This window comes from Cyprinus carpio, chromosome B23 (assembly GCF_018340385.1).
Source record: "Cyprinus carpio isolate SPL01 chromosome B23, ASM1834038v1, whole genome shotgun sequence".
Taxonomy (NCBI): Eukaryota; Metazoa; Chordata; class Actinopteri; order Cypriniformes; family Cyprinidae; genus Cyprinus; species Cyprinus carpio.
The window spans coordinates 6,374,269-6,387,359 of NC_056619.1; the positions used below are offsets into that span (position 1 = coordinate 6,374,269).

A 13,091-nucleotide genomic window follows, 5' to 3' on the forward strand; every position below is an offset into this window, starting at 1 on the left:
GCGCTGCCCCAAACTTTTTGAGTTCCATGTCGGTATGGAGCTGAAGATTTTTGTAATTAGTTTCGTAACAATACGCTAATGCGTTTGTAAAATACAGCATTTTAGAACATAACTCAAAATGGCTGACATGGGAAAACTGGGTATCATTCGATTCGGCATGATCCGAATCTAAAGAGACCAGTTTTGTGATTTTTGGCCAAAGCATTTAGAAGTTATGAGCAAAAATATGCATTTTTCATACCTCCTGACCATTAGGGGGCACAGTGCCGAAACACTGCTGGTCATCTCAGGTCATGTTTGTTATAACACACACCAAGTTTGGTCTCAATTGGCCAAACCGTTGCGGAGATATAGCCTCACATCCACAATTCAGGTATAGAAAGCATAAACAATATGGCTGGTTTTGTAACAATGTTGTATATATAATATACAGTAGTCAACATTTAAAGTGGATCAAAAAAGTTCATCAAAGCTGTCCTAAGACAAGAACAGGCATTGTTTAGGTTTTAGGACAACTTTGAATAAAGGTTTTGATCCACTTCAAATGTTGACTACTGTATACACACACATACAAAACTCAGCTATAGTGTCTTCAGAAGAGAGACAGTCTTTGTTGTGGTTCTCCTGTCTGTATCCTTTTCACTAAAAATGTCTGCATTGATCAATCAAGTCTCATTTATTGTAACTTATAACATCACTCACTACTTTTAACAAGCAACGGTTTCCTTTTTAATAAACAGAGAAAAAAACCATTACTAGAGCACCATATATATATATATACTAAACAAAAATAACAAAATTCTTACCTTGACTTTGATCTTTAATGTATGAGAGCAATTAAAAAATGTGACTTTTTAGGTTACATAAAAAAGGCTTGTGAATTGCACAGTGTCACACCCCTGGACTCATTATGTTGTGTTTTCCCTGCATGTGTTCCATTCCCCATGTTCTGTGTGACCCAGTTTCTGTCCCTTCTTAATTGATTAGTTCCCAGGGTGAGCGGTCAGGCTCCTTCATCCCCTCGGCTCCACTTCAGTCCTCTGTCGCTCTGGCTCCACCGTGGCCTCCCGGATCCACATCTCCTCATCGGTCGCCAACACCATCAGTTCCGCCTAGGACCTCTGGATCCTCCCCGTCACCCTGGCTCTTCAGCTCTCTGTCTCCACCTCGGGCTCTTCCTCCATGGCTCCTCCCACCGTCGGCTCTACTGTGGGCTGTTATGGCTTTGGCCTGGGTCCTGCTGGGCTCCTCCTGCTTCAGATCCCTCTTGTCTCCTTCCTGGCTCCTCCCTCCGTCGTTTCCTCCCTGGTTCTCTGTCTCTGTCCGCTGGCCCCCTCCCAGGAGTCAGTCCTCCACCAGAACCTCCTCCCAAGTTCCCACCCACGCCTTCCTCTGTTGTTCCTGCGGTGTGAGGTCGCACCTTTCGGGAAGGGGGAGTAATGTCACACCCCTGGACTCATTATGTTGTGTTTTCCCTGCATGTGTTCCATTCCCCATGTTCTGTGTGACCCAGTTTCTGTCCCTCCTTAATTGATTAGTTCCAAGGTGTGTCTCCTTAGTCCCTTGTTAGCCTGTCTTTAAAACCCATGTCTGTTCAGTCTGTCTTTGTTGGGTCTATCAGTTACATACGTGTGTCTTCCTCCTGTGTTCCATGTTGTATTTACCCCTGTGTTGGATTAATAAAGACTCTCTCGATTACTCTCGACTCTGTGTTCCTTCCGGCAGCGTATTGTGACACACAGTTTGTCGAGTACTTGTGTTTGATGTGTTTGAGTGTTTAAGAATTGAGGAATTGTGTTGTGAGAAAAGTTTTTTAGTGTTGTTATGTTTTAGTGTGTATTTGGTGTAAAATTTAGGTATTTTTGATTTAATTTTTGATTTTTGTGATTTTTGTTTTCAGAATCAAAATCAGTTTTAATTCATAACTATCACAATCTGTTTCCACAATATATTTTTAATTTGTTAGGTTATAACTAAAAAGCAGAACAGATAAAAAAAAAAACCTCTAATTATTCTATGGTCATATAACATAGAACATCTCAGGTTACGAATTTAACAATGGAACGAGACACTGCATCCTCTAGGGGTTGCTTATGAGGAACGCCTTCATCGTGACCGGTGTCTGAAGCAAACACAACAATAACACTGGCCGGTGACAGCTTATGACATCATCACCTAGCTTGACCACAGTATAAAAGGCTGCCGGGAGAACACGTCATCCGCTTCTTCATCTGAAGCTTATGTCCGAAGCATGGCAAGGGAACTAGAGGACACAATGTCTCGCTTCCTTCTCAGGGAACCATGGTTACATACATAACCTGAGACGTTCCCTTCTGAGGGAACTTTGATCTGCATCCTCTAGGGGTCGCTTATGGGGAACTATATACCCACTCTGAGGGGAGTGCATGCCAGAAACCACGGCGAGCACTAAGTACCAACTCTACCATAACCACTAGAGTTGCCCCAAGGATGTCTTGACGGCTGTCAGTGGCATTATCCCCTTCGGCCAAGGGTCTAAGCTACATACCCTAAAAGAACTTGCCTGTTAAGGACTGGACTAGGAAGCCAAAGCCTAGGGCAGAGCTCAAGGCTTGGAATCAGAAGAAAGAGATTCCTTTAAGGGGATACGGCCAGGTGTCTAAAAACCTAACCAGACCCTGGCCTGCCAACCAGGGGGGACTATCGTCAGTTCTGAATAAACCTGCTCAAAGAACTGACTCAACAGATCTTTGGTAGCAACACCCTGCTCAGAAATGTATCAACAGAGATACATAAGTTGAGTGGAGCCCAAGGCGAGAACCGGGGCCTAAACCAGCTCAGAGTAAGGGAACGAGACTGACAACGCATAACCCTTACCATACAGGATTTTAGAAAGTGCCCAGAATGCTTAGTGTGCACACTTACCACAATGTGGATTTTGGAAAGTGCACAGAAGCTCAGCGTGTGCACTTACCATAGCATGGATTTAGAAACACAATTGCTTAAGTGGTAACAAAGCTGTATTAACCCAGCCTAGGAGCCTTACGTGACAAGCAAACCTCCAGGTAGGCAGGAGATGGCCCAGCCGCCTGGCATGATTTCTATCCGGAACTCAAATGAGAGGAGGCCCAACTTCAAAAATAGAAGGGGGACTCGGACACTCAGTTCGAGAGGGCCATGCTCATATAAAAACCCCAAGGGGACTGCTAACCTCGACCCACAAGGAGAGCGGCTCAACAGGGAGGCAGACAGAGGCCTAACAACCTGAGGCTGCTACTCAATGGAGCTAAAATGAGCGGAGGACTCGATGAGAGAAGTCCACAGATGCTCAATCTGGAGAGGCAGGCTCAAAGACAACTCTCTGAGGTGAGGGGAGCACTGCCTGGCTTGACCCAAATAGAGGCATCTTATCAGGAAGGCAGAAAGCGGCTCAGCTACCTGATGTCACTGCCACTGAGCTCAAAATTGGAGATAGAATCTGAAGAAATAGCGGGACCCAATTACCATTCATGCATACTGAGCTTACTGCTCCTCAGAGCAGAATCATACAAAAGGGGTTTCCGCAGAATCACAACTCCCTCTTACCTTAATGTCGTCATGACATAACGTCTCCGTTCCCTCCATCAGGGAATGTCTCAGTTACAGACGTTTCCCAGTAAAAAAAAAAAGGGTACACTCTAAAAACTGCTGGGTTGAAAACAACCCAATTTGGGTTATTTTGGCAACCAAGCGCTGTGTCAAAAAGGGACGAACCCAGCGCTGGGTTATTTTAACCCAACAAGTTGGGTTATTATGTTTAACCCAGCATGGTGGGTTGCTTTTTTATGGTTTAAAATTACTACATTGCTAGGCTAAAATGAAACCAAATCGAGCTAGACATTAAACCTACAAATCTTGTTCATTTTAAAACCACTTTTACACACAAATAATAACTATCAAAAGGTAAATATTTATTAAAAACGAGAAAACAGACAAAAAGTAACATGCAGGTAAGAAGAAATGCACAAAAGTATGGCATTAACAGCTACAGAGTTTATAAATAAAGCATTGAACATTTGTTGAATATAACTTTTAAGATCAAATTTGACTTTTTTGGAAAATTTTATATATTGTAGAAAAATATACAAAAACACTATTATACAGTAATTGTACAGTTAGTTAAGTTCTTTACAAACTATTCTGGCATGACAGTACACAAATAACCACAACATTATACACTTACAGTTTGTTTCATAGTCCATGAATACAGACCATGCATCACTGTCAAATTTCATGATCTCTTTAGCATAACTGATGTAGTCATGAATAAGCCCCATCAGCACAGCATGTGACATCTTCTACATCATCCAGGGCAGCATCCCCCTTTAAAACCACTGTTGCATCAGTTTAGAGGAAATTACATTCTCTTCTTTGACCAGCATTCATCCCAGTCACAGCCTGCTCTTCATCAGTGGCCTACAAAGAGAAAAATATTTGGAAAAAAGAAAACATTTAATTAAACTCTATCCATTTTTAGATAGAGGTGTATTCACATCAGTAAGGATAGGTAAATAGTCTGTTTTATAATTTCAACACTTTGTGTGGTTGTTTAATGTCTCTGTCTACCACAGCGCTCTAGAATGCTATAATGGCTGCTCTAGTGTGAGGGCATGTGATTGAATTGTTTGAATAAATATATGCTTTCAGAAAGCTATTTCTTTACTGAAACATTAAAACAGACATGACATTCACATGCCTCACATATTTTCATGTACGTGGAGGGCTGCTCTTAAAAGGGTTAGTTCACCAAAAAATTAAAATGGTCATAATTTACTCTCCCCTATGTTGTTCCAGACTCAAACAAACTCTGCTAATTTTTGGAACACAAATAAATATATTTAATATTCTCTTAATTTTTGTCCTCCATTGTAAGTGTGGGAGACCAATATTTTCTTTTGAACAGACATCTTCGCTATCATATAATTTAAGATTTATTCATTAATAAATATCGGAATGGACTACTTCTACAGTAACTCTGTATTTATAAGGCTTGAAAATACTGATTAGCTAGACTCTCAATGGATTAACAAAAAATTATGAGAAAATTAAAAATATATTCATTTGTGTTGTAAAGACAGACAAAATGTTTGGAATGACATGAGGGCAAGTAAATGATTTTTTGTGTGAACTATTCCTTTAAGAAAGGTAGACCAAGAATGATGACTCTCCAAATCAGACAACTCCAAAGTTGGTTTGAGTTCTCCAATAAAAAAAAAAGACATCAATGGTTTAAATAAAATATGAACATGTAATCATACTGTTGTTGCATCAAAATGTGAAGTAAACAGGCAGGACACAACAGAAACATTTATTTTCTAAAAATAACTCACATCAGTCTCAAAAGTATGAAGTTATCTTGTCTCTGGCTTTCAACATCTACAAAAACAAACATTCTTTTAGTCTTAGTAAAAAAAAAAAAGAAGATGAAGCTGAGAAAACTGCCTCCTCCTCACACAAGCAGACTTCTGTGTCTTTAACTCTTGGCGCGGGCACAATGAAGACACGAGCTCAACAAGTCTGAAATATTACATGCAAAACATTACTTTTAACAATTTTTAACAATACCACTTCAACAGCCTCAAAATAATTAGTCTTTATTACATAATGCCGTTTCCTTTAGGAAACTAACGTACATTCAGTTTAACCATGAAAAATTAACATGAGTGTAACCGTAACCAATGTGTTGATAACCATCTATTAACACCAAAAAAAAAGTGCATATTTTGTAAAATCTTATGTAAATATGACATAAGACACTCACGGACGTTATATTAAAAGTACCTCTTCCGTTCAGTAAAAGAGGCAGCTAAAACCTCCGTTTCTGAGGCGAAAACCACGTCTGCGAATTTTTCAATATAATCTCTTTTACTTCCGCCTCATGAAATTTGGCCTTTGAATCTTTACTTACCATAATGTCTTTCAATCACTTCTCACTTCTTTCACACTGAGAAAATGGCTGCTTCCTGCACTGGCGTCGTCCGATGTTAACGTGACGTGTGTGCTGTCTTTCACGTCCGCGTTCACAACCCAGCACCACTGGGTTATGATCAAGACCAATTTTCAACCCCAAATTGGCTCAAAACCTGTTTTTATACAGTCTGTGGTTAAAACAACCCAACGTCCTACCCAGCGGTCTCAACCCAGCATTTGGGTTGAAAAAACAACCCAGCATTTTTTAGAGTGTATAAACCTTTTTTGTTTTGCAGGTTGTTACAGAGTATACTGTCAAAATAAATAAATAATTTTGTGCAAAATCACATTTAGTATTTAGCAAACAACAAGAAAATTTTATTAAAAAAATTTAAAATGTAAATAACTAAGTTAAAGAAATGTTATTTCAGTCAACATTTATAAAAGTTCAAACAAAACTTTGTATAAATATTTGTTAGTTATTGTTTCTCGAGTACAAGAATGTTTAAATTATATACATATGCTACATTTTATTGTATATATGTTTTCACTTATGCGTTATTTAGTGTAACAGCCCCATTTTATTCAAAATTAGACATTTTACATTTTAGCCTACCTAAAATGGTGCAAGTACCTTGGATGTATGTTTATAAATAAAAAATATGGATCTCTAATATGTACATTAAAGAGAGTGTACCTTGGAGAGTCAAAATCTATCATTTAAATCTATAATGTATTATGTTGACTTATTTGACCTTTATTGCTTCCATCTCTAGTGGTTTATGAAATATTTATTACTGGTGTATCTATAATTAGATTAAGTAAGATTAAAGATTAAATATAATATTTCAATTGCCATCCAGGAACATTAAACTTATATTTAGATCTGTACTATTTATATTTATATATACTATTATATTACAATTTATAAGGATGTACCTGTTTCTTGCTCAAGTAGTTGTATGTATGTATGTATGTATATATATATATATATATAATGTTATATTTATATCTGTACATATATATATATATATATATATATATATATATATATTGTATGTATATATATATATATATATGAAAATTTGAGTTTTAGAGAAATTCTTGCACAATGTTAACATTTTAACATTTCTCCACAATAAAAGCTGAAGTATATAAAACAGAAGATAAAATCAACATGAACATGTACAGGTAACTTACACTTTTCACATACTGCTTAATAAAAGTAAAAAATCTGTACTATGAAGTTTTTGTGACAGTAGACAGTTAATTTTTTTTTTAGAAAATCTCAAAGAAAATAGAGTCATTCATGTTGAACATTCTAGACGTGTAAGAACACGTTTCTATTTTTTTTCCAAAGACTAAGACTTCTAAAACTTATAAATGCATTTAAATGTACTTATCAAAAATCCCTACACACGCATGCAAGTGTGTATGCAGTAGTGGAAGTGTCTCATTGCATGCTTACTGTAAGAAGACCCTGCTCCTCTGATTGGTCGTGCAGTCAGTCACAGTGGAGAACCACAGCGAGGGAGGCAACGACCGATGTTGCCTGAGGTTTCTGGGAGGGGTTACCATATATAACCTCTCTCTGCTGCTTTGCACAGTGACTGCGCTTCTGTCTACCACAGCCCTCTAACCAAACCACAAACCTCTCACCATGGCTCAACAACAAATCAGGTATGAACAAGAACCACTGTTTGTTGTGTGTTGTGGTGCAGTTAATAAAAACCCTTTTGATGCTGCGGTATTGGTAGAGTTAATCAGTTTATACTCTTATACCCACTGGGATGGTAACATATTAAAAGGGAAGTGTTGCAATTAATAAATAATAATAATTAATCAATGTGTCAACCTGACATTGCCTTGCTTCTTTGACCTTTTCTACAAAGCAATACCTTGATTTTGCATCATTGTTAAATGGAGGAATGGGTTAGGAGTGAATGAATGCATTAGGAATACAATTACTTAGATTTTTTTTTTTTTTTTTTTGCGGTATTGATTCATTCATTTGCTTTCTTGTTTCTTTTAAGCCTCCCTGCAAAACTCATCAATGGTGGAGTTGCTGGACTGGTGGGTGTTACCTGTGTGTTTCCTATAGATCTTGCCAAGACAAGACTCCAGAACCAAAGAGGAAGCCAACGGGTTTACAAGAACATGTATGTTTGCATTCCACAATTGCAAAATTTTTATTTCAATGCAAAGCAAAAAAGACTTACTTTTAACCCTACACTGAACACTTGCAAGTTCACTCAACCATAAAAAGACAACACTTTCTAAGAAAGAGAGTTCCTGGGAGTAAGTGAGATAATTACCTGTCATGGAGGCCTGAAACTCGTTTTTCTTTCTCAGAACATTATAGATTAGTGAAAAGGGTGTGGCTTATTCCGTATTCATTCTATACTGTAGATTTAGAATGGTGGCTTAACTCAGTAGACAACAATAACATATTATTATTTTGATTAGGATGGACTGTTTGATTAAGACTGTTCGATGTGAGGGATACTTTGGAATGTACAGAGGTAAGTAGTTTTAGAAATTTGTTAGAATTTGACCTTCACTTTTTCCTAAAATCTAAAGCCCCCCGAGGACATCTTCATGATGCAGCATAACTTGCATGTCAGCACTTTACACCATTTGCATAAAGAGACACCAATCCAAAGTCAATCCAGTCCAAAGCTGTTGGTTTCTGTGACTTACTTTTAGGTATTTGATATAGTTTGCAAAAAAATGTTTTTCATTGATTTATTATGTATTGTCTCAGTGTCTAAACTTTTGAACTTACCAAAATTGTTAATTTTTCATTACCAAAATTTTCATTCAAAATTTTCTAAAATTTCCAAAATCCCTACAGGTGCAGCAGTCAACCTAACACTGGTGACTCCTGAGAAGGCCATCAAACTGGCCGCCAATGATTTCTTCCGTCAGCGGCTCAGTAGGGGAGAGTACGTTCCCTCCGCTTCTATCAGGAAATTGTATAATATTCAATAATAGTTAAATGGAAGGGTTGAATGATCCTCACCTGTGTTTCAGACTCAAACTGAGCGTGTTTCAGGAAATGTTGGCTGGCTGCGGGGCAGGGATGTGTCAGGTCATTGTCACAACCCCGATGGAAATGCTCAAGATCCAGCTTCAGGATGCAGGACGACTTGGTGAGGCATGAATACTGACCCAGGTTCACCTTCCATTACGATCAGTCTTCAATTTTCAGTACCTTCAATGTTCATGATGTAATCAATCATCAAATCGGTGAATATTTCCTCCTGTACTTCATCTCCTTCTTGTATCTAAGACTTGTTGAAAATGCCCCAAATTTTGCATTTTGTATGATTTAAGCCAGTGGTTCTCAACTCCAGTACTGGGGACTAACTGCTCTGCAAATTTTGTATGTCTTCTTTAACACACCTGATTCAGATCATCAGCTCATTAGAAGAGAGCTCGATGAACTAAGTATGTCAGATAACAGAGACATACAAAATGTTTAAAGAGGTGGATCCATATGATCAGAGTTTAGAACCACTGATTTGTAAGGTATTCTTTCTACAGGAAGTTACTTGACAGGCTTTGCCATCTTTTACATTCAGCGGCCCAGCAGAGAAAGTTACCCGTGCTCCACACTGTGAAACTTGGGACAGCCAGTCCGGTCCTGAACTGTTCGTACAATGTGGGTCCTGTGTCTTCAATTAGGAAAGTGTCAGCCATTCAGATTGCCCAGGAACTGTTTCGCACAAAGGGCATCCAAGGACTCTACAAAGGACTCGCAGCAACCCTCATGAGGTATGACCAGCATTTACAGTAAATGTTACAGCAATCTATTTTAAATTCAATCTCTCTTCTTAAACTCTGGTTCAAGTACCACAGTGGGGGGCAGTCGTGGCCTAACGGTTAGAGTGTTGGACTTGCAATCCAAGGGTTGCAAGTTTGAGTCTCGGGCTGGCAGGAATTGTAGGTGGGGGGAGTGAATGTACAGCGCTTTCTCCACCTTTAATACCACGACTGAGGTGCCCTTGAGCAAGGCACAGAACCCTCAACTGCTCCCCGGGCACCGCAGCATAAATAGCTGCCCACTGCTCCGGGTGTGTGTTCACTGCTGTGTGTGTGCACTTTGGATGGGTTAAAAAGCAGAGCATGAATTGCTGTATGTCACGTCACTTTAATAATGGCTCAATCCACTCAACTAAAAACCACACAATTATTGGTGTAAAGCTAGGGTGTCCATTCCTGCTCATGAAGGCCTGCCACTTTCCTACAGAGTTTGCTCCGACACATCTGCCTGGAAGTTTCTAGTGATCCTAAAGACCTAGTTCAAGTGTGTTTAATTATGGCTGGGACTAAACTCTGCTGAAAGATAGCCCTCCGGGAACAGGATTGGACACCCCTGGTGTAGCATGATCGACCCAAGTTGGACTTGGTGGTTCTGGAACAACATTGCCATCAAACAATCTAAATTTTGAGTCAGATTATGTTAGGACCTTTTATGCATTGTAGCAGACATTTATGCATTGGCTGCGGGGCAGTTTAGGGGTAGTTGGGGGGCTAGGGCTGTATATGTTTGCTAGGTACATTCGACAAAGGATGCTGATCCATGAACGTCCAACTTGGGCAAGTTATCTTTTGAGACATTAGTAAAACAGACCTTGGGTCTTCTTCTTACAGGGACATCCCTTTCTCTGTGGTTTACTTTCCGCTGTTTGCCCACATCAACAAGCTGGGAAAGACATCTGAGGATGACAATGTGCCTTTTTACTGGTCATTTATTTCGGGGTGTGTGGCTGGATGTACAGCGGCTGTGGCAGTCAGTCCTTGTGATGGTGAGTCTTCAGGTTTTGCTGTTTGAGTAGATGTTAGTCTATGTGCAAAGACTAAAGTTGATCCCATCTCTATCCAGTTGTGAAAACCCGGCTGCAGTCACTCAATAAAAGTGCAAACGAAGAAACCTACAATGGTGTGGCAGACTGCATCAGGTAAAGCAACCTGGTTAATGGACATACTGGGGAAAAAGAATCACTAACCATTAATGCAATTTTCTTTTTCGGCTGTGTTAATGATGATCCCACTCTTTGTCCATACAGAAAGATAATGCGTAAAGAAGGCCCAACTGCTTTTTTGAAGGGTGCCGGCTGCAGGGCGCTGGTCATTGCTCCACTCTTTGGAATTGCTCAAGTGGTTTACTTCATCGGTGTTGGGGAATTTCTTTTGGGACAAACCCCATTCAACCTTTACTCTGTCTAAGCTATGAAACCACCTGAATTAAACTTTAAAGACCAACGCAGCTATGATGCGACTATTTAACTGAGAACAAACCAACCTGTTCTCATGACAATTTGTAATAATTTGTATGAGAAGGCAAAATTGTTCAAATCTGGGTCATAAATAAACATATAACCCAAATCTACCATTACAGTAATCTGGAAAACACATACTGTATAAAGTTTAAATGTTTCTATATACACCAAGTTATAGGACATCATAAACTCTCAGAAAAAAAGGGTACAAAAGTTGTCACTGGGGTAGTACTCTTTCAAAATTAATATGTACCACTAGGCATTAATATGTTTGTGTAAGGTACGAAGGTGTATACCACCCCAATACCTTTTTTTTTTTTTTTTTTTTTTTTTTTTTTTTCATGAGGGGACAGATTCACCATCTCACACAAACTATTCTGTGTTGTATAATTGTTAGTGTGTTGAAACAAATGGTTGTTGGAGAAGACTGTTAAGGGCTTAGAGTTTAAGATCATGTCTTTACATGCTACCTATAGCATAGTCAACTGGCTTATTCAGGAAGCTATATCATTGCACATGATTGTTTTTTTTTTCTTTGGAAATGTATGGTCAGAGAGGTCAGATTTATCCTCAGTGAGGGTTGATTTGAAAGCTTATGGCTATGACTCATGCATTTAAAGGGCCAGAAAATCATGCAATATCTTTTTTTTTATATACATATGTCCTTCATTAACAGTTTCTGTCCTACCTTTCTTGTGAGGTTTTGTATATGCACAATATAAGAGTCACTGCTGAATAATGTGGACATTAGCATGGAGGCATACCTATGAGGACATTGTTATACAATATACAGTACACGACTCTGAAGAGACACACACAGAGACAGGATGTTTGATTCCTGCTGAAGCAAGGCTTTACTTTTACAGAATTAAAAGGCATTCTGTTCCACCTAACCTTGTTAAACTGTCATACTTAAGAGTGTGTGTAAAAATCTTGAACCATTCCAGAAACTGGGTATTTGAGTGTGCTAAACGGAAGAAATATAGAACAAAACTGTTTGACACAAGGACCATAACTAAAAACAATGTGTTTTCTTCTTGTTAATTCCACAATTTTGTTGTTAGTACATGCAAATACATTTCAAAAAGTTTCTTAAAAAGTTCTCAGCTGTTTTTTTTAATTTTTTGTTTATTTGGAATGACACAAAAGTATGTTTTTTTGGATAAGCTGTGCTCTATTAACATTTCTAATAAATTTGGCAATGATTTAAAATAGACAACACAATCCATAAGCGTGAAGTATGTAAAAATGACTGATATGCTTTGTAAGTGGTGTTCAGAGATATGAATGAAAAACAAAAAAGAAATCTACCTAACAAAACTAACTCAGAACTAAGTTCAGGCTAAATTCATTGAGGTTATCAGTATTGAAGTATAAAATTTGCCTTTATTTTTAGCTCAAAATAGATAGAATAAAAGTTTTATACAGTGGATATTGTATTATGTGCGCTTTAATCTTAAATTGATTTAGGTTATAATTATTGGTGCTTGGTGAGTGTTAACTAAGAACACATCTGTGTTGGTGAAAAGTGCAAACTGTGCACTGCAGATGAAACGTTAGCCTGATTCTGCCCTAGCGCTTCTTGCATAGCATGCACTTGCAGCTGATGTGCATTTCATGCCAGAAACACAAGTCAAAATGAAGTCCTGCTTTAAAGTGCCGATGTGGCCAGCATGACTGTTAATTATGTGTTAAATGACATTTTTTGAAAAATGAGATTCATTGTAGTTACAATGTAATTTACAATAAAAATTGGTTTATTTTCTGACCTCTGTATTTAAAGTAATACAGTATAATAAAGCATACAGTAATTCCTGCTTGATAGTAATACAATTACAAATGGAAGTGGCATTTCCATTTAACTCTGGTGCTTGTGTA

General features: G+C 38.3%; 1 protein-coding gene across 3 annotated transcripts in view; it reads left to right on the top strand.

The window, feature by feature from the left end:
• Positions 1–12,661, top strand: part of LOC109046698 (mitochondrial glutamate carrier 1-like) — a 33,556-nt gene extending 20,895 nt beyond the window's left edge. For all 3 annotated transcript variants that reach the window (XM_042750233.1, XM_042750235.1, XM_042750234.1), the window contains 9 exons: positions 7,536–7,608; positions 7,962–8,087; positions 8,395–8,450; positions 8,783–8,873; positions 8,962–9,080; positions 9,513–9,705; positions 10,585–10,739; positions 10,817–10,892; positions 11,001–12,661. In XM_042750233.1, coding sequence (XP_042606167.1) covers positions 7,589–7,608; positions 7,962–8,087; positions 8,395–8,450; positions 8,783–8,873; positions 8,962–9,080; positions 9,513–9,705; positions 10,585–10,739; positions 10,817–10,892; positions 11,001–11,160 — 996 coding nt within the window. In that variant the 5' untranslated portion in view covers positions 7,536–7,588 and the 3' untranslated portion in view covers positions 11,161–12,661. The remainder of the gene's footprint in view (positions 1–7,535; positions 7,609–7,961; positions 8,088–8,394; positions 8,451–8,782; positions 8,874–8,961; positions 9,081–9,512; positions 9,706–10,584; positions 10,740–10,816; positions 10,893–11,000) is intronic.
• Positions 12,662–13,091: the final 430 nt, after the last annotated feature.